Source organism: Canis lupus, chromosome 12, assembly GCF_048164855.1.
Source record: "Canis lupus baileyi chromosome 12, mCanLup2.hap1, whole genome shotgun sequence".
In the NCBI taxonomy this organism is placed as follows: domain Eukaryota; kingdom Metazoa; phylum Chordata; class Mammalia; order Carnivora; family Canidae; genus Canis; species Canis lupus.
The window spans coordinates 28438918-28459835 of NC_132849.1; the positions used below are offsets into that span (position 1 = coordinate 28438918).

General features: G+C 39.2%; 1 protein-coding gene and 1 pseudogene across 10 annotated transcripts in view; one reads left to right on the plus strand and one right to left on the minus strand.

The window, feature by feature from the left end:
* The window catches only part of TMEM87B (transmembrane protein 87B), a 55521-nt gene that overhangs the window by 16959 nt on the left and 17644 nt on the right, over positions 1-20918 (minus strand). For 9 of the 10 annotated variants that reach the window (XR_012004412.1, XR_012004413.1, XM_072770232.1 and 6 more), the window contains exons 9-15: positions 17007-17106; positions 12862-12955; positions 11248-11323; positions 5825-5929; positions 5682-5740; positions 3173-3276; positions 1779-1852 (exon numbers count right to left, since the gene is read on the minus strand). Coding sequence is in view for 8 of the 10 variants with exons in the window: in XM_072770232.1 (XP_072626333.1) it covers positions 1779-1852; positions 3173-3276; positions 5682-5740; positions 5825-5929; positions 11248-11323; positions 12862-12955; positions 17007-17106 (612 nt within the window). In the remaining 2 variants the exon portion in view is untranslated. Of the gene's footprint in view, positions 1-1778; positions 1853-3172; positions 3277-5681; positions 5741-5824; positions 5930-7589; positions 7666-11247; positions 11324-12861; positions 12956-17006; positions 17107-20918 lie in introns of all 10 variants that reach the window. The other variant, XM_072770230.1, reaches the window with a different exon arrangement.
* Positions 4660-5138, plus strand: LOC140601396 (cytochrome c oxidase subunit 6B1 pseudogene; annotated as a pseudogene).

Genomic DNA, 20918 nt, shown 5'->3' on the forward strand with positions numbered 1-20918 from the left:
CTTACTCCTTCCCCAACCCCTGGCAATCACCAATATACTTTCTGTCTCTATGGATTTACCTTTTGTGGACTTTTCAGCTAAACACAGTCATACAATTCGTGATCTTTATGATTGGCTTCTTTCATTTAGCATACATGTTTTCAAGATTTGTCCATGTTGTAACTACAAAAATGTTTGGGCTCTTTTAGGTTCTTTGCTTTTCCACTTTTATTTTATTATTTTATTTTATTTTATTTATTTTATTTTATTTTTTAAAAGATTTTATTTATTTATTTATTTATTTATTTATTTATTTATTTAAGATATTATTTATTTATTTCCACATACATTTTAAAATCAGGTTAACTGGAGCGCCTGGGTGGCACAGTTGAGTGTCCCCCTCTTGATTTCAGCTCAGGTCATGATCTCAGGGTCCAGAAATTGAGCTCTGCGTCAGACAGACTCTGCACTCAGTAGGGAGTCTGCTTAAGATTCTTTTCTCCCTCTGCCCTTTCCTTCTATGCTCTTTCTCTAAAATAAATAAATAAAATCTCTAAAAATATAATAAAATCAGGTTAATCATTTATACTTTTTGAAGGTCAGTTAGAATTATTTTTTAATTTTTAATTTAATTTTATTAATTTTATTTATTTTTAAAGATCTTATTTATTTATTCATGAGAGACAGAAAGAGAGGCAGAGCCACAGGCAGAGGGAGAAGCAGGCTCCATGAAGGGAGCCCGATGTGGAACTCGATCCTGGGACTCCAGGATCACACCCTGGATCGAAGGCAGGCGCTAAACCACTGAGCCAACCAGGCATCCCTTATTTAATTTTTTGAAGATTTTATTTATCTATTCATGAGAGAGAGAGAGAGAGAGAGGCAGAGACATAGGCAGAGAGAGAAGCAGGCTCCATGCAGGGAGCCCGATGAGGGACTCCATCCCGGGACTCCAGGATCATGCCCTGAGCCAAAGGCAGATGCTTAACCACTGAGCCACCCAGGCATCCCAGAACTATTTTTCTTTTAATATTTATTTACTCATGAGAGACACACAGAGAGAGGCAAAGACATAGGTGGAGGGAGAAGCAGGCTCCCCATGGGGAGTCCAATGTGGGACTTGATCGCAGGACCCCGGGATCACGCCCTGAGCCAAACTGAGCTCACTCAGGTGCCCCCAAGGTCAGTTAGAATTATGATTGGGATTGTACTGATTCTACTTACCAGTTTGTGGAACTGACTGCTTAATAATATTGAGAGTTACAATTATAAACATGTATGGTTCTACACACTTATTTTCAGCAACTAAATGACGTACTGACATTGCCTTAACACTTAATTAAAGTATTATGGTAAAATTAATAAAATGATAAAATGCAATGTAGAAATTAGTTGAAAGATTAAACTAGTACTAAAACTGTAATTAGAAATGCTTTGCGAATGATCAGGAAATTATAAGGATGTGTAATTCTAAAGAGCAAAAAGAGGTGATTTAGCAATCATCATTAAAATGATTATTAGGAGTTAAGAACAATACACACTAAATTATTAATTATTAATGTGAAACAGTATACCTACTTTAATACTTAGGCCTTAAAAGCAAACAGGTAACAAAGGCTTAAAGTACATTATGATCTTAAAATTTTCATTACTGACTTTTCTTTTCGTGATCGTCTAGCATAATAGGGGTTTTGTAGATAGGGTTTTAAAATTATTTTAACAGGAAAAAAATGTATCTGACCTTGCATCACAAGTAAAGGTACAATACAGTGGCCACTTAATAAAAACATATCACTCACTTATATTTTCAGATGGTACCATGAATTCTTCTATTTCATCATCAGAATCATCTATTAACGGCATGAAGGCATATCTACATCAGAAACAAGGAGGAGTATTTTTACTAACACATTTAAGCTTTCAGTTTTCAGTTCATATCTAAAAGCATAATTGCATACAAAAATATTTATGTTTTAAACATTTCTTAAAAATTCAAATAACAAAAATTTAATTACTCTCAAATTAGGAAAGATTATTAGTGGTGAAACTGAAACTAGAGTTTCTAAACCCTGCTGGTAAAAGCATAACTGGGTAAGATCTTTCTGGAAAGCAGTTCTGCAATGTTCAGGGAAGGGAACTTCCTGTTCTACTTTCTTCTCCATGTCAGGTTTACCCTCCCTGCCCACTACTTTTTAACTTACCCACTAACAAAATTGCTAATCTGACTGGTGAAAATAAAGCATAATGACTGAGCCACATTTGCTAGGTCCAACAGCATTCAGAAAGCATTGCTGATACTAACAATAATCCTAGAAACAAAGTGCCTAATAATTAGGGATTGGTTCTATAAATTAGGCTACATTCATATTATGGAATGCCAAAGAACCATTAAAAATAATGTGATAGATCAAGGGGTGCCTGCTTAGCTCAGTTGGCAGAGCATGCAATTCTCAGTTTCAGGGTCATGAGTTCAAGTCCCACGTGGAGTCTACTTTAAAAAAAATGTGGCAGATCTATACAAGATGATATGGAAAGATACGTCGTGGAGAAGGTGCAGAATAGTGTATACATGTATATATGTATGTATAATTATGACGTATTTTTAAAAAGAGAGAGAGAAACATACACACGGGTATATACATTTTCTTTTTTTCCTAGAAGGGCATTCAAGAAACTTCACGGCCCCTTCCTTGCGAAAGAGTGAGGCAAGGGGCAGATGGAACTTCCCCATCATACGTCATCAATGGTCTACCTGAACCCACTATTCAGTCTCCTCATGGTTTTTGGTCCCACCCTTCCTTTCCAGCTTTATTTCCCTCCAATGTAAGTAGGTATTAACCAAGATGCATGCCTTAATGACCCCCAAAATATACCATGGCTTCCCCCACTATCTCAGAAAATGTACATTCTTTCACAGCTCAATCTTCCACTGTTCTGCTCATGTCCTCGAGGCAGAACATAAATTCTGCCTTTCAAGGAGTCTTCCTCATCCCTCTTTGGTCTTCCCCCTGGACTTCCAAGTTTATATACCTTTGATTTCACTGTCTTGCGTTATGTCTGTCTCCCTACTTGACTGTATACTCCTTTAAAGGCGAGGCCTACTCCCTCAGTTTTTATTAATGCATTTTTATTTGAACACAATAGCAGTGATCAACAAATGCTTGCCAAACTTGAATTTTCCCATGTTAGGTACCTCTGATTATTTGCTGATGGTCTCCACAAAAACATGATTACAATAAGGATAAGTGAAAAAAGGAAGCTCCAAAATGCATCATCAACCCAGCGTTCCATCCAATCCTGTAACAAGGACAATTCAAACATGAAATGTTAATTTTCTGATCAACATCGATAGATTTCCCATTCAAATAGCGTACAATGACAGGGATACCTGGGTGGTTCAGCAACTGAGGATCTGCCTTCAGCTCCAGGAGTGATTCTGGAGTCCCGGGATCGAGTCCCACATTGTGCTACTCCTGGGAAGCCTGCTTCTCCCTCACCCTTTGCCTAGGTATCTCACTCTCTCTGTGTCTCTTACGAATAAAATCTTTAAAAAATATAGTGTACAATGATAAATACTAATGAAATCTTTCCTACCAGTTCATCTTTGAAATAAGTATATGTTTTTTTAAGAAAATAAAAACTAAGAAACACTATCTTTATCAAATTATTAACATGAATGCCTACTTCAGCCTTACAACTAATCAGATAAATAAAACTCTAACACAAATTATATACTACAGTATCATAAAGAATTAGCATCATAAAGGGGCTTTCAAGGTCATTCGATCTATTTTCTAAATGAGAACAGTCATGAGGCAGGCTAAAAGAAGAATCAGAAGCAAGTTCACAATGGGTATTTTGACATCCATATCATATTAGAATTTCTGATGTTGAATATCTCAATGTAGTATTTTTTCTTTTTCTTTTTTTTTTTTTTAAGATTTTATTTATTTATTCATGATAGAGAGAGAGAGGCAGAGACACAGGCAGAGGGAAAAGCAGGTTCTATGCTGGGAGCCCGATGCGGGACTCGATCCCCGGACCCCAGGATCACGTCCTGGGCCAAAGGCAGGCACTAAACCGCTGAGCCACCCAGGGATCCCCTGTAGTATTTTTTCTAATAGGTTACCTTGCTTTCAATGAGACAGGAGATTTTATTTATTGTTTGAAATGTTTCAAAAAGGGCTATTTAACATGATGAATGTGCCTTTCCATAATTTTAGGGTCAACAGAAAGATTTAGAAAACAAAAATAAAAATCCAAAAGATACACTTAGAACTCCAAGTGAAAAACCCTAAAGTGAGGGGAAGAGAAAAAAGAAATTCCAGAAAGTTCAGTTTCTTCTCTCACTTAATTATCCCTAAGGCAGAAATCTAGGATGCTCAGAGGACTGTTTGTAATGTTTATTTAGAACTAGAAACTAGCTTAAATCCAGAAGCCCCGATGAGGGGTTTTTAAAGTTTTTTTTTGAAGGCCTTTTACATTTTAAGTCTAAGAAACATTATCTTCTACCTAGAGAACCCACGGAGAGTATCTCCTGAATGTTCATAATGAATGTACCATCCTATAAGCATGTCAGACTAAAGGTTTACAGTACCATTTAGATACAAAACAACCCAATTTCATGATATGCAAGAAGATTTCCTGTTACCTTAAGTTATATAGAAAGATAATATTTTTTCAAAATATATAAAGGGGGTCTTTGCTGAGGGTCACACTGAGCTGCGAGGTGCTGCAGGGGTGTCTTTAGAGTCAGCACCATGGGAGAAGACATCAAGTCCAAAATCAAGGACTACCAGTCTGCCCCTTTTGACAGCCGCTTCCCCAAATAGAACCAGACTAGGAACTGCTGGCACAACTACCTGGACTTCCACCGCTGTGAGAAGGCAATGGCTGCTAAAGGGGGTGATGTCTCCATGTGCAAATGGTACCGGCATGTGTACAAGTCCCTCTGCCCCATATCCTGGGTGTTGGCCTGGGATGACCTCTGGGCAGAAGGCACATTTCCTGGCAAGATCTGAACTGGCTCCACCCACCTCTCCTCTGTCCTCCATCCTTTTCCCAGGGTGGTGAAGGGGGACCTGGGTACATGGTGATCCCCACCCTGGGATCCTGAATCATGGCTTAACTAATAATAAATACTCGTTGGAAAAGTGTAAGACTGTGTATGTGTAAAAGAACTGGGTGATCGGGCAAGAAGCTGGGATGGGAATTAATACCTTGACCAAAAAGAGGGACTTCAGAGGGATTGTTTTTTTCTGTTTTGCTTTGTTTTATGTTACTAAATTGACCACCTTCTTTATACCAGACAATATAGTGAGTGATTATAGCCTCAGGCCCCTGTATGTGCAAAAATTTATCTGTATGTTCCCCTTTATCATCTATACAATTTCAAAAAACTTTTCTTATGCAATTTTTGAACCACATAGAAACAGTGTAATAAAAATTGTGTACCCATCAAAAAATATATATATATATATAAAGGGAAGAGCATAATTTGAAAAGCAGATTTAGGAGGAACTTTTTCAGATTCACTTAAAGGAGGCAAAAGTTCTTATAATTCTATGTAAAATAATTCAAACTAAGCTGAAAATCTCCACTTAAATTGCCTCTGTTTACAAACACAAACTACATTCTTCAAAATTACCCAAACTGGTATAATTAAAAATGAAAAACTATTTAAATAGGAAGGTTATACTTACTGATTGACATTTTGCAATTCTAAATGTCTTAGTTGTCCATACCATAAACACTATAGAAGCTGAAACACATCAAAAGAGTCATCTTTAAAGGAACATGCAATACTGAAATAATTTATTATAATATAAAAAATTAAATAGCTTACCCAGTACAGCAAAGATCAGAGTATTTGTAAAGTGCCTGTATAAAGAAAATTTCACTGTGTTCTTTCTTAGCCTTAGAGTCTTCATTGTTTGTGCCAAACTTATAAATATGTGCAAAAAAAGTTAAGGAAAAACATTTTAAATAGTAATAAACAGTTAAAAAACAAAGAATCGTCTACATTTCTAAAATTAGTACTGCTATAGTTCCTATAAAAACACAGAAAATATTATTTAAGCCAATACTGTATTATCATGATATTGATTTTTATCACAGATTTTGCTTTACCATTTACCATGGTCTGAACTAAATAAACTTTGAGGAAGACAACAAGCAAGAACCTCTATGATGTTCTCCTTCAATGTCAAGCTCCCAAAGCATAGGGCAGAGCAGTATATACACTAAACAACGAGCCCACCTTAGGTCAGACACTTACAGATCATATTATGACATGCTCTTTGGCTTTTGCCTTTGTCTCTGTTTCTTACTTTGTTCTTTCTAGTCTACTCTCATTTTATCCTCTCAATGACCATAATTAAGACTTAGGTCATCTATCAATTCCATTGTATGAACTGAAAAATGAAATATGTCAAATAAAACAAATTGGGACTTAGGCCAGGAAAGACTTCATTCAAAAGGTTATTGCAGATGAGGCTTATTACAATGGGGAGAATGTTCTAACTCTAAGATCTGAGAGAGTCCCACAAGTCAGGCCAGACAGGGCTTTGTTTTTATAGGGAGGGGAAAACAAGACTGGAAAGCAGATGTGGGGAAGTGGGTGGTGTGACTAGACAGCTGCTCTGGGAGTGACTTTCCCTGAGGTGTGCAGATTCTCAAGAGGGGCACTGAGGAGGACTGTGCTGGACGAAGCTCAGGGACCTGGGGAAGGAGACGGCTGGTGGTCTGGTTAGATTGGTGTCTGAGTCCAGCCTGGTGTTCTGGTCAGAATGGTCAGGAGGGTCTGTGTCTGGGAAGGCCAGACATAGGTAACAAGGGGGCATCTGGGAGTCTCGTGAAAGTCCTATTGGGAAGGGAGGTCCTTTGTAGTAAGCCTTTTCCACAGAAGATGAAAGGGTAGGGGTTTTCTTAACCTGTTTTCTATGAGCACAGGGATCAGGTAAAGCTCAACATTGTCAAGTATGAAGAAGCAAAAAGGGGCTTCTCTACTGACTCTTCAGCAGTGAAGCTGGGATTCAAGCCAGAGTTCTCTCTTTGTAAAAGGGGTGCTTCCTCTGGAGCACATCACCACATTTTGTTCGTGATCCATATGCTGAAAATAGCAGAGTGGAGCAAAAGAACTGAAGTGGCAAATTTTGTATTTATGCCTATTTTAAATTCCAAATACTTCACAAATCAGAACCTTCATGGAAGCACTCAAATTATCAAAACTGCTATTCAGTCCTCTTAAATGACCAGTGAATTGCAAAAGAAGATCAATTTCTAAAATAACACAATTCAACCAATTACTGTCAGAATTTATAAAAAAAAGCATTATCAAGACAAATATTTTAAATTCTTGACTAAAATGAATTTTCTATGTTAAAAATATGGTCTCATTTAATAATTCAATAGTATTTCTTAGAAGCCAAGGAATAAAAAGATCAAACGTAAATTCAAAACTGCCTAAACCTCCACTTACCAAGACATTATTAAATTTAAGTAAAGCTTAGATCATTTCTTCCATTAAAGGAAAGTGGTTACGAAAGCAAACAGGCTTGGTTATCCTGAAGTGAGAAGCAATATGAACATGTTGCTGCAGTAGGAAAAGGATATCCACCAGCACAAGCCAGAGTCAAGAAGAGAGAGAGGGAGGCTGGCCAGAAGCACAAGATCAGAATCATTTGCCTGCAGCAAAACAGCAAAAAATTAAAAACAAGCAGAAAAAAAAGAGGAAGAGGGCTTCATGAGAAAAGCTACGGCTCTGAATTTTTCAAGCTATTTTTTTTTCTTTTTTTTTAGAATCATTTTCTTACAGGATAGTTCTGTTAGGTTCATCAAAGCAAAGGAAGCAGGGTCATTATGCAAGCGCTCAATGCTGTATGTAGACCTGCTTCTTTTGCTTGCCATTTGTAACCCTTTAAGAAATCTACTCTTCCTGTAAAGAAAATGCAGATTTTTCATCTCCGTAAAGAGAACTGCCAAATAGCTATCTAAAAGCAAACAGGAAATTCAAGTTCAAGCTGAAATCAATACTAAATTTTCTTTCTCTCACCATGAAACACTAACCAAGATAATTTTAATTTCTGGACTTCTTTATGACTTTTATTTCAAACACCTTTATTAACAATATTAATCATTAAGCAAACTAAATCTTCTGGCTGTTTTCCTTATCTCTCCACTCCAATTTGGTTCCCTACATGTTGGAATGGACCAAAGTCAACATTCTCCATACAGATGATAAATTGCTCTCATTCAAATCCAGATGAAAATGGGCCTTTAGAGCTGCTTATCTTTGGAATTTTCTGCCAAGTAGCATGCATTACTGTTTTTCCCAGTGAACTACCTTGTGGATGGTGAACAGAAAATCTTTGAAATACAAATCTATAAATTACCAGGAAAAAAGACAATACAGATTTTTAAAAAATGTAATGTCTATAGTTTAGTTAATTGACTGAAGAACATACTTGCTCACTTATGAAAGGCTCCAAGCATATGTAATTGTAGAGACCATTCCATATTAAGCAGGTATCTTAAGCTCACTTTCTAAATAGGCAATGACAGAAGAGAAGAATCTGGAGCTGGTAATGCTGAGACTAACAGCTAGGCTCACCTTCACTGCAATTCTGCCTATACTGATGCCAGGTATGTTCATCCTGCCTGCCCATTCTCCTCAGGTCAGCTGAGCTTCAATAACAAGGGATGTGGCTGCAGCGGAACAAGAACCACAGCCCCTGGGGATGAGCACTCACGGCCAGAGCACTGGTTGTGGGCAGAACTGAGGAATGTAGTTCACCTTTTGAACAGTTCAATATCTTTTCATGTGGAAAATATAAAAATTACGCTATAGGAAAATTGGTATCATTCTCTGAAACGATGTATTTTTTTTTCAACAAACTTGGATTCAAACAGAAGTATGACAGATTATTTTTAAGCACGTTCAGTCAGAAACAACTCTTTAAATGAGGTATTATTTCTTAACTAGACACTCTTCAGACAGTAGGGAATCCACGGATATAACTTTGGAGGTTTTTAAATGCCCCACCGCAGGCAAAACTTCTATGAGATGTGTGTTTATAATTTTCTGAAAAGAGGTTCCCCAGCTCTCATTTGACTTTCAAAGGTATCTTCAGTCCCAGTACCCAAACAAGGGTAAGAATCATTGCTTTAGAGAGTAAGGAGAGTAAATACAAGGTTTTTTGTTTTGTTTTTAACGTGGAAGCGTACTAAAAATTCACAAACGGAGTTTAAAGAACAGACGGACTGGGTTTATAAGAAACCACCTACAGGGGCCTCAGAAAAGGCCCTGTTTGTTAGCATGCCTGCACAGGAAGAACACAGGCAGACTCAAGCCCTCTGGCTTTCCTGTGAGAAACAATGATGAGAAAATGGAAAGAAATTACAAGGAAATGAAAAAACATTTAATATTAAAAGCTAAAAGACAAGTATTGAAGACAGTGGAAACAAAAAACTTGGTAAAAAGAAAATCTATAGAAAAAAATTTCAGGTAGGATGTAAATGCAGAAGAAAAAGATAAAAATAATGTTCTAGGATATGTATAACACTGCATTCTGCTCTGAGCAGGTCACAATTTCTTTAGAGTTCCTCCCATTTCCACGAATATTAGAATTAGAGGGCTCTGCCTTGGAATGAAAAAGGATGGAATTTTTCAGACTCCACTGGAGTCACTGAAGCAGTGAGGAGTCCTCAAGAATGGGTTACCATGCTTCTAAAACTTCTCCTACTGTAATACGGCTTCTGCCCCACCAATGTCACTGAACCTGCTCTCCTGCTGTCTCATTATGACCTCTGGAATGACCACACAGGTGCACCTTGCCAATTCATCTCGCCAATTCCTCTCTCTGTAGTACTGTACACTGTTGACCACCCCTCCTTACCAAAGCTCACCCAGTCTTCACTCCAGGACAATTTCTGGGTTCTTCTACCCCCCTTCACCCTGGTGTTCCTTTCACGCACATTTCTACCTCCCTTCACCCTGGTGTTCCTTTCATGCACATTTCTACCCTACTAAGCACCATCCTGGTCCTTTCCTCTCTCACTGGTCTACATGCTCTTGGGTTGCTTCCAAGGGTTGTAACCTCTCTCATGAAGATGACCTACAACCATTATCATCACTTCCAATTCCTTTTATAAACCCAGACTGGGATTTCCAACTGTACTTAACACTAATGCCCTGGGCAGCTCAAACTTCAACCATCATGGTCCCTTCCCTAAATTCATTGCTTTGGGGATGGCAACACTGTCCCCAACAACCCAAATGAGACATACAGTACCTCTCTGGAGCACTCTTCCTTCTTTTCCCACCCATTGCTACTAAGTCTATCATCTGGAGTCTTTGCCCTATTTTTAATTCTCACCATCTCTTTTTTGAACCACTGCAAATGACTCTTTACTAGACTTTCTACCTCTAGGCTCTAGACTCTCCTTTTCCAGGTAATTTTTATATTTATAAGATTTTAAATAATTTCTACACCTAACATGGCATATGAACTTACAACCCTGAGATCAAGAGTTGCATGCTCTTCCAACTGAGGCAGCCAGTGCCCCTTCCAGGTCATTTTTAAATGTCATTCACGAGTTCTTTCTAACATACATTTCATCATGCTACTCACCCGTGTGGCTTTGATTCCCTTCTCCTTTCTCCCCACAGAAGGAACTTGAGACTCTTGAGCATGTCATTCTATCTTTTCCTTCCTTCTGTGATTCTCCCACACATGTCCAAGCTATTCTGGAAAATTCCACCACTGCTCCCATATTTTCACGGTTCCAACTATTTGTTTCCAGTTCTTCCCAGGATGCCTTTTCCCCAATTCTTTGCCCAGTTAATCTCATCTGTCCTCCAAGCCACAATTTAATGTCCATCTCTGTGATGTCTTTCCTGATTTCTGTGCTAGAATTACTTTTTCTTCCCTGTTAGCATAGCACCTCTTTAAGATGGCAATTACTATTGCTATATTGTTCCTAGTTATATATTTGTCTTCCCTACCAGAATATGTATTTCTTAAATGCAGGGACAATACCTTTATCTTCTCTGCCTCCTCAGTATGGGGTACATACTGAGCACTTAAGTTTGGTGAAGAGAAAAAATAAAGATATTCTTTGGGGAACTGTTGCTTTTTCACCTTCAACTAAATTCCTATATTGAGATTAAAAATAATGTATACCTATATTTCTATTACTACTATTATTACAAACTGAAAGTAATCGGATTTTAATGATACAACAAAGTACTTAAGGACATAGTAAAGGATATGAACCATACAAAAATGGAGTCAATAACTGCCAAAATAATGTCACCAAAAATAACAGCTAAATGGTTAGAACCCTGAAAGATAAAAACGGAGGGAAATCTGAATATAAACGTTTCATTATACTATAGAAATTATTACATGAAAAAGAAAAACAATTTAGCTCATCTTATCACTTTACAAAAGCCACATAAAAATTTTATTCCTAACAAAATTGTGTTTAAGCATATGGAAATTTTTGTTTTGGCAGCAACAGATGTTAGCTTGCCATCTACCTGGTTCAATGGTAATGTAAAATTGTATTACAGAATGGCAAATAAAACATGTCATGTCTCCAGACCTACTTAGGTCAACCGTTTCGATCTCTCCCATCTCCACACCAAACCTACTGCCAAGAGCTACTAATGAAATGGATTCCTGATCTTTCCTACTACCTGTGAAGGGACATAGAAAGAAAAAAAAAGGGGGGGGGGCATGGAAGGGTAAAAACAAACCATAGATGAAATACTTTAATCAAAAGTTGACAAAAAATCATATTTAAAAGTTATATCTAAGATGTTGGCTATGCAAAATTTAAAAGAAATACAATGCATATACTACATCTTATGTGCGATATTTATCTTCTTTCTACCAAAGACTAGTTGCTGTAAATTATATATATAAATGCAAAGCTTTTCACTACTCTGTAGAAGTAAAAATAAATGTACCTTTCAAAGAGTCAAAGATGAATAGAGCAGGTGTATCTATTACAGAATGCAGATGTATCAAAGATAATAGAAAAAAAGAAGAATGAGGCTTTTAACAAACTGGACAAATGGCCTGCTTCAAAATAAAAAATACATGAAATAAACTTATATGGCAACATAAGATTATTCACTCTGTGCAGTGATCTGATTTACACAACTAGTTCAAAAGACACTTTAGGTAAAAATTACTACGTTCTTTGAATCAAGTAAGGTGCTGCTTAATCACTCAGTCACCAACCATATTACTAAGAAAAACCAAGAGCTAGAAACCTAGGGGTTTTCTCCGATATCTATGTTCTGCCTTTTTCTAGAGAGTAAAGCACTGCTGCCCACATTACCCAAGTCATTTCCCCCTAGATACTACCTTCTTGTGATTCTTCCAAGAATGGAGTCTGCTGAATCCCCAAACATTGAGTCCATGAGAGTCAGAGACTACTTATAATCAAATGAAACTTAAGAGTGATGAGATGTAATGTCTGCATGTGTAAAGGGTATAGTTAATTCCGTTCACTTCCACGTGTTCAGACCAAGGGTTAAGGAAGAAATGAATGTGTTCCAACTGCATAATGACAAAGATACATTTCTTTATAAAGAATAACCAGGTGGGTTTTTGAGATGGAGCTAATTCCTAGGGGATGACATCAAGCAATGGCTTCATAATTGATCATGTTTTAAGAGGTACTCTGTCTGGACTTTGACTACTTTAAGGAAGTATTTAAAAAGGGAAATAGTCCAATAGGGAAAAAAAGCTCAAATTAGGCCTTTTTCATAAATGTTCTATCTTTAAAAATGTATCTCAGGAGATATAAAGTAATCTTATTTCATAGCAACAACAAAAAGGGATGGAAGTGGAATTGTGTGGTTTTTACCCCAATAACTCTCATCACGCCTTCAATAGCTGCAAAGATAAAGTAGAGAATTCCCAGTCCGACCACTCGGTGCATGACTGTTCCTAAACGGGGCCTAGAATGAGGGAGAGGAAACAGAAAAAAATAATAATAAAAGAAAGAAAGGCACCAGTAAATAAAATGCATTTGAATACAGTAAATGGCTCTATTTTCAATACAGAGAAATCATTATCGAATCGAATCAGCCCCTCTCCCCCCCAGTCCAGCCACTGCTTCCTTGGTTTTAAGAAATAGTTTATTTCCTCTGAACAGGGCAAAACAGGCTCAGGAGAAACAGGCCTCCTTCTCTAGGACTAGATGCTGTACTGATACCCATAAAGCAACATGTTGAGGCTACCCAGGTGCCAGAGGATTAACATAACTCAGGAATTCACTTGCACAGGACAGAAGAGTAGCCTGAGAAACCTAGGAGGCTCAGTGGCAACTCGTGTCACTGGCAGGAACAGTAACTTAATTCTTTCATGAACATTAATTAAAAACTGTTCTGGGATACTTTTTTTTTTTTTTTAAGAGATAATTCACTGATCTTCTGATTTAGGCAGAAAAAGAACAGGAGTATTAGGATATTGAATTCTATTCCCTTTCTTCTCTCAATACCCAAAAGAAGAGTGCTATCACACTGTAGTTTCCCTTCTTTACATTGAAAAGAATTAAAGTAACATTTTGATTCTTTAAAAATATCAATGATTTTGGAAAATGCAAAGACGGTGATTTCTGTGATGAGTAATTTGAAAACCGAACTAAAATTTCATGAAATTTGCAAATCACATAGCACAAACTAGTTTTAGCTCAAAAACCTCTTGCCAGAGTAATTAGAAGAAAAAAACTGATTTTGGAAAAATACGTAATGTAGTCACTTTAAAACAAACTCTAACTAAAAATTAAACTAATATCCACAGCTTATATTTAAGACTCTGTATCTAATATAGTTCATCTAAATTCTGACTCGTTATAGCCCCCTAACTAGAGTCTTCCAACAGCCAGAACTATGAGTGCTCTAAGTTTGTAACTAGAACTGTGGGGTACAAGATTCCGTATGAGGACTCTGTGGTCTGTATATTGTATTAAGGCCAAAAACAAACAAACCTACCAAAACCCCAAAAGCACATAAGAAGGAATCTCAATAAATACCCAATGGAAAAAAGGTTTTCTGGCTAAAATCTTGCTAACTACACCAATCTCAAGCTCACAAGTATATGGGTGTGGATTCAGTGCATATTTACTACATGCCTACTATGTGCTGGGGGACTGTGCAGGGGCCTTAAGCAGAAGGGCACAAGACAGGCTAAGCTCTTACTCTACGGAAGTCATATCCAAGTGGAAGAGAAGAGACAGCAAATCCTAACATATGCATCAAGTGGCACTATACAAGGGGTGAGGGTCAGAGTGAACGAAGGTGTGCACCACACTGGGCATCTTGACAGCACTAGCCTCCCTGGGAGAGGATGGTGAGCAGAGATGAGAGTGAGAAAGCAAACCATGCCTGGATCTGCGGGAATATACTTACAGGCAGAGGCCTTTACAGCACTGAGAGGAAATGTCTATTGTGTTTTAAGAAACAGCAACAGGACAGAACAGAGGGTTCAAAAGGGAGAATGGTAGGAGGTAAGGTCAGCTATCTGAAAAACCACAGAAGGGAATTAGAGTTTCACTGAGTGAGATGAACAGAAATGTAAGGAGATCAGAGTTGTGTTTAAAAAGGATCATCTTGGCTGCTGCTGTGTCTGAAAAGACTGAGAGGAGACCAGGGCAGATGCAAGAAACCAGTTAGGAGGGTACTGAAGTCATCTAGGGAGAGAAGATGGTGGTTGGACCCAGGGTGGTGGCTGTGGAAAGGAGGGGTGGGTTCACTGTGGATGATGTGTCCTGATTTTAGAGCCAAGAAACTGGATAAGCGTGCCCAGGGATGCGAGTCACTGGAATGGAGGTCTGGGGCCTGAGCCTGGGGCACTTCAGTGCTGGAGCTAAGGAAGATAAAGAGAGTCTAGCAGGGGGCACTGGGGAGGAGCAGCCAGGGGCTCTAAGACTCAAGCTGCCACAGGACCCTGGCACCAAGGCTGAACAAAGCCATGTGGTTTGGCAACAGAAGTCCAGGTGATTGACAAGAGCAGTCTCAATGGAGGATGGAGACAAAACCAGGGTATGTTCAGAAGAAAATGAGGGAAGTTGAAGTGGCAAGTACAGACAATGCATCTGAGAAATGATGCTGCACAGGAATGAAGAGAAATGAAGGAGAAACAGTGGAGATGGTTGGCTGGGATTGAGGGAGGTATGCTTTGGAAGATGACTGAACCAACAACATGCTGATGGCAGTGATGCAGGAAAGCTGATGACACCACAGGAAACAGAACCTACGGACAGGTGGGAGGTAACAGGATCCAGGACTGAGGCCAGGGGAAGGACTTTACCACGTGTCCTTCAAGAGGAGGAAAAGAGCTGTATGTGGTCCAGATATGGGGGGAATGGTACAGACTTGGTGGCAGAAATGCACTGGAATTCCCCTCTAATGGCTTCCATTTCCTCAGTGAGAAAAGAAACAAGAGTGGCTAAGACAGACGTGGGTAGGGAGTCTGAGGCTAGAGGGGAGAGTAGGGGGGATAATGGTCTTCCGCAGAGTGGGAAAGGGACCATCAATTGGCAAGAGGATCTAGAAACTGCCAGGGGCCCACAGGGTACACTTGAAGTGAGATGAGCCTGCAGTATGGTCGGGTGTTCTTCTCAGACAGATTCTGTGGCTTGGGTATGAGCCTGAAGTGGACAGAAAGATGGATTTATTGAGGGAGGCTGACGAAGAGAAAGGCAGAGGGCTTCAGGTATATGCAGACTTTCAGCATCCTGCAGGATCGATTGAAGGTGGCGGTATCAAAAGGTCAGAGGCCACACCAGGGTCAAAGATGGAACTATTAGGAAAAATAAACAGGAAAGAAGGTGACAGTTGAAAAGTGGATTGCTTAACATTTACAATGATAAAGAGGGCACAGTTCAATATAATAATAAAGTCTAGAAAGTGGCAGTAAGAATCAGTAATGGAGGGGGGGACAGGTGAGAGCAGTGGAGGTGGGGAGGTGAGATCAGGTTACTCATAGGATCACACACAGAGATACTGAAATCACAAGGAATTCTGACACATGAAGCATTGAGAAAGACAGTGAAGCAAATACTTGGGAGAGTTAAGGGCTGAGGGGAGAAATCTGGAACTTGAAAGGCAATTGCAGTGAAAAGATATAGCAGGTGATCCAATCTGAAAGCTTGAGCTTCTAGAAATTAGAGAATCTTAAGAATAAAGAACAATGGTACCAAAAAAAGGGCAGGGAGGATAAAGAGGACAAGCTCTTCTATGTTCATTCTTACTAACTCTCAGGATTGAGACATAAAAGATGGGCCTGAGAGAATCTGGAAGGAGTAGGGTTCTCATAGGACGGCCAGGTTGTAGTCTGAAATCTGCTAACCTGGTGTTTAGTCCTTTCCCCCTTAAAATACTCAAATACAATTGTAAAAGCGTAACCTGGGGCACCTGGGGGGCTTAGTCAGTTGAGTGACTCTTGATCTCAGCTCAGGTCTTGATCTCGGGGTTGTGAGTTCAAGCCCCTCACTGGGGGGAACGACAAAAGAATAACTATGTGTCTAGGAAATAGAAAATGGTTTGAACTTTAAGAATCATTTAAAATTTTCCTATCCTTAAGGTGGATTACTTATTCATCTAACTATAAAAAGCTACTGGAATTCAAATTCAAGATCTTTATTTTTTTTTTAAAGATTTTATTTATGAGAGACACAGAGAGAGGCAGAGACATACGCAGAGGGAGAAGCAGGCTCCCTGCAAGAAGCCCAATGTGGGACTCAATCCCAGACCCCAGGATCACACCCTGAGCTGAAGGCAGATGCTCAACCACTAAGGCACCCAGGCATCCCTCAAGATCTTTATTTGAGGACAGGGTAAAGTGGTCAGTACATGGAAATCCCTTAAAAACACCTTCTTGCAGGTATTTTCATATAGGATTTGTGTTATAATACTGAGGAGTGTCCAGTTTCACAGAGCTCCTAATGTAGAAGGGAGGAGTCACCAGATTGGAGGCACAGTATCTTTCCAACACACCAATACTTACTTCACAATGCCATAGCCCAAGCTCACAATGATCACAAGGAGACGAGCCAATGTCCTCTTAACCGCAGATATCAACTCTGCAAATATCAGTAAACCTTGGGCTGATGGGAGGAAAGATAAGAAATCATTCTGTGTACATCTAGAGGCTTGTCATCAAAATTCTAAATATGTACTGTGTATAACTATATTTGGACCTCAGATGAATTAACTATTTGCTTCAAAGGTCATCTAATCCAACTGATGTTTGAAAACCTCAGTAAATGGGAATTCATAACCTCCTGGAGAATTCATTCCATATTTGCTAGCTCTATTAGATACAACTTGCTTACATCAATCTAAAAGCTGTCTTCCTCAATTTCCCTCTGTTCTTGTTCTTCCCCTTGAGGCTACAAAGAACTATATACCTCATTCTCTCCTGCAAATATTTGAAAACCATAAGGTCCTCTAGAGTTTTCTTTTCTCCAGGATGCCTTCATCATTTATTTGTTTATGCTCACTGTGTGGCTCTAAGAGGAAAAGAGACACCATGTTCACTTCATGAAGATTATACTCTGGTTAAGACAAGTAGATGGACAGAACTCAGCATGGTGAGTGCTAGAAGCAACATAGTATCTCCTAGGACTGTGAAGAAGCCAACCTAATCTACATTTGAGGGAGGTGAAAGTGGATCTAGAAAAGCTGCTCAGAGGAAGTAATATCTAAGTCAGGATTTGAAGGAAGGCCTAGTAAAAATGAACTATTTTGGGGAAATAAAGAGGAAAGCAAAATTAATGGTATATGAAAAGGTATGAAGGAGGAAAAGTAAAATACACTGTAGGACGTCAAAGTTCAGTATGTCTGCAGCACAGTGTAATGAGGGATGTGAAAAAAAGAGGTGGTGAGAGGTAGGGACAATCACGTAAGGTTTTCAGACCATGTTACAAGTCTGGATTTTATGCTAAGGGCAGTGGGAAGTCAATGACAGTAAACAAGGGAGTAAAAAAGGAATTGGCAAACTACAGCCCATAGGCCAAATCTGGCCCTATATCTACCTTTGTTAATAAGGTTTTATTTGAACACAGCCACGCCCATTTGTTTACATCTTCATGTGGCTGCTTTTGTGTTACAATAGCAGAGATGACTAGTAGTAAGAGACTGGTGTATGGCTTGTAAAGCCAAAAATATTTACTATATGGCCTTTGCAAAAGAAGTTTGCTGATTTTTAGCGTAAAACTGACAGCTTTATTTTATCAAGACTGTTCTACCTAATGGTTTGGAAAGGAACTAGGCTACAGGCAAGGAAAATGCTCAGGAGGCTATTGTAGAAACCCAGGTAAGAGAGGAGAGCACAGTCCTGGCAGTGAAGATAGAGAAAACCAGAAAGACATTCAGAAGCCAGTAGTGAATCCACCTACTTATTCTTGTTTTCACTTCCAACTTATCCATAAGAAATCGTAAGAGACCTTGTCAAATGCCTTGTAGACAGATGTGGAACTAGAGGGAGAGGAAGAGGGTGGCAAGAGGATGGAGCCAAGGTCTAATGGAGGCAGGGCCATCCATTGACAGGAGCATTAGGTTTGGACAGAAGTGAGTCGAGTACAAAGGCAGAAAAGGTGAGTTCCTTTTCTGCCATACAGAGACTGAGAAGTCTGCAGGACATTCAGAAGATGTTTAGCAGATGACCAGCTACTAGGTCTGCAGCTCAGGACAGACATCCGGCCAGGAGATTAAGCTTTAGGAGGAAAACAATGGATGAGCTCCCCAAGACAGCATGCAGAGTGTGAAGAGGTATAGGATGACAAACTTTTAAGGGTGGTGTTTTCAAATTCCTCCATGAGCTGCTCTGGACTTTTTCCCTCTTGGAGGAAAGTGAATACAACCTTCCTGGTACAGTTGGACTGCAAAGTAGGACTCAACGTCTTCACTGCTCACCCTCCTATTGTAACCTAAGGTTGTAGGAGCTGGTGGGAGGCAACCACTCTATAATTGCCTATGTTGAGTTTACTCTTCATCAGCTTCAACCTTTAAATCCTTTAAAAAAAGTTTCCCACTTGTATTTTTGCAACTTGTAGTTCAACCTCAAGTTCAACGTCTTGCCTATTAAGTTTCACCTTTCCATTCAAGATATCAAAACTCTTCGCATTCCTTCAAGTACCGAGGTTAGAAAGGTCCATCTAAAATTATTCTCTATACCTCCAGTATTAACAATTCTGCCAATGTCACATCATCCACAAAATTTTAGCAGATGCTCTCTATATATGCAGAGGTCTGCAATAAATGTCAGGTGAATAGTAAGAATAAACCAGCAACAAGGTCTGAAACCTGTGAGACAGATGTCCTTCAAAACCTCCTTCTAAACCAGTGATTCTCAATCCTAGATGCACACTAGAATCACATGGGAAGCCTCTGAACAGAACCAATTCTTACAGGGCACCTGGGTGGGTCAGTGGTTGAGCATCTGCTTTTGGTTCAGGTTGTGATCCTGGGGTCCTGGGATCAAGTTCCACATTAGGTTCCCCGCAGGGAGCCTGCTTCTCCCTCTGCCTATGTCTCTGCCTCTCTCTATATCTCTCATGAAGAAATAAAAAAATCTTAAAAACAAACAAAAAACCGAACCTATTCTTAGGCCTATGCCAACCATAATCTTTGGCACTGATATTATTTTAAAGTTCTTTAGTGATGCTTATGTGCAGCCAGGAATGAGAACCATTCTCCAGACCAGGGCTGTCCAGTAGAAGTTTCTGGAATGGTGGAAATGTTCTACATCTTTGCTGTCCAATAAAGTAATCACTGGCCACATGTGACTACTGAGCTTTTGAAATGCAGGACAACTAAGGAAGTGAGCTGCCAAATTAATTCTACTTAAACAGCCAGATGTGGTTTTTAGCTACAACTGGACAACATAGCTCTATACTGACAAGACTGAGGTGGTTATGTGCATGAGCCCTTTAGACATGGTTGCACAACCACTTTTCAGTTCACATTTCTCCACCTTGTCCACAAGAAATCACAGTTGTCAAATACCTTGAAGAAGTTAGAAATACTAAGTTTAGAAGCACAAAAGAAGTCAATATGCCATGACCTATATTCTTAAGGTCCCCATGTTGGGTCCTAACAATCACCATTTCCTGTCTCCGCAATCTTTTTCTAAAAGATTCTAGGATCAGTGCTAAGCAAGAAAAAGCCTGGGTTACAGACTTCTCACTTGGGATAATCAGAAAAAGCAGCAGCCATGCCGTCTTCTGGCACCTCTCTTTTTCACAGGACTCCTCAAAGACACTGGCAGCAACGTGGGGTTTCTCTTCCAATGCCTCATGTCATCTCAGACAAGAGGGCTTCAAGTCCTGAAGATGGCACGTGGCCTCTCATCCCTTCATGTATTTCATGTATCCCTTCTGCTGCTCCTCACCGATGTTTAGGCCACCCTCCATCTTCCAACAAGAAATGACCACCATTAAAAGCAAAGGAGCTGATCTGCCTTACTTGACATTCAAGAATGCTTTCCTCCCCAGCCATGAGCAGCAGCCTCTCCTTCATTATTTGGTTTAGAGCATACACATACACACGCATGCAAATATCACTAAAACCTCTTATAGAGTAATAATACCTCTCATATGTCTCCCTGGATATTTGTCTTTTCTTTCTTCTCTTGTACACATCCTTTTATTGTGGGAAATTACAAACGTTCCCCAACACAGAGATAGGGATATACTCAACTCCTATTTACCCAATACTCAACTACAATAATTATCAACATTATGCCAAATCTATATTCTAATTCTTTTTTTTCTAGAGTATTACAAAAATAACAGACATAACCATACCCTATGAAAATCTGCACAAAGATCACGTTAACAGATCACTCAGAAGCACACTTCTAAGCATTTTCAATCCTTTCCAGTTACCTCCCTTTCCAAAGCTTTGGTTATGAGAT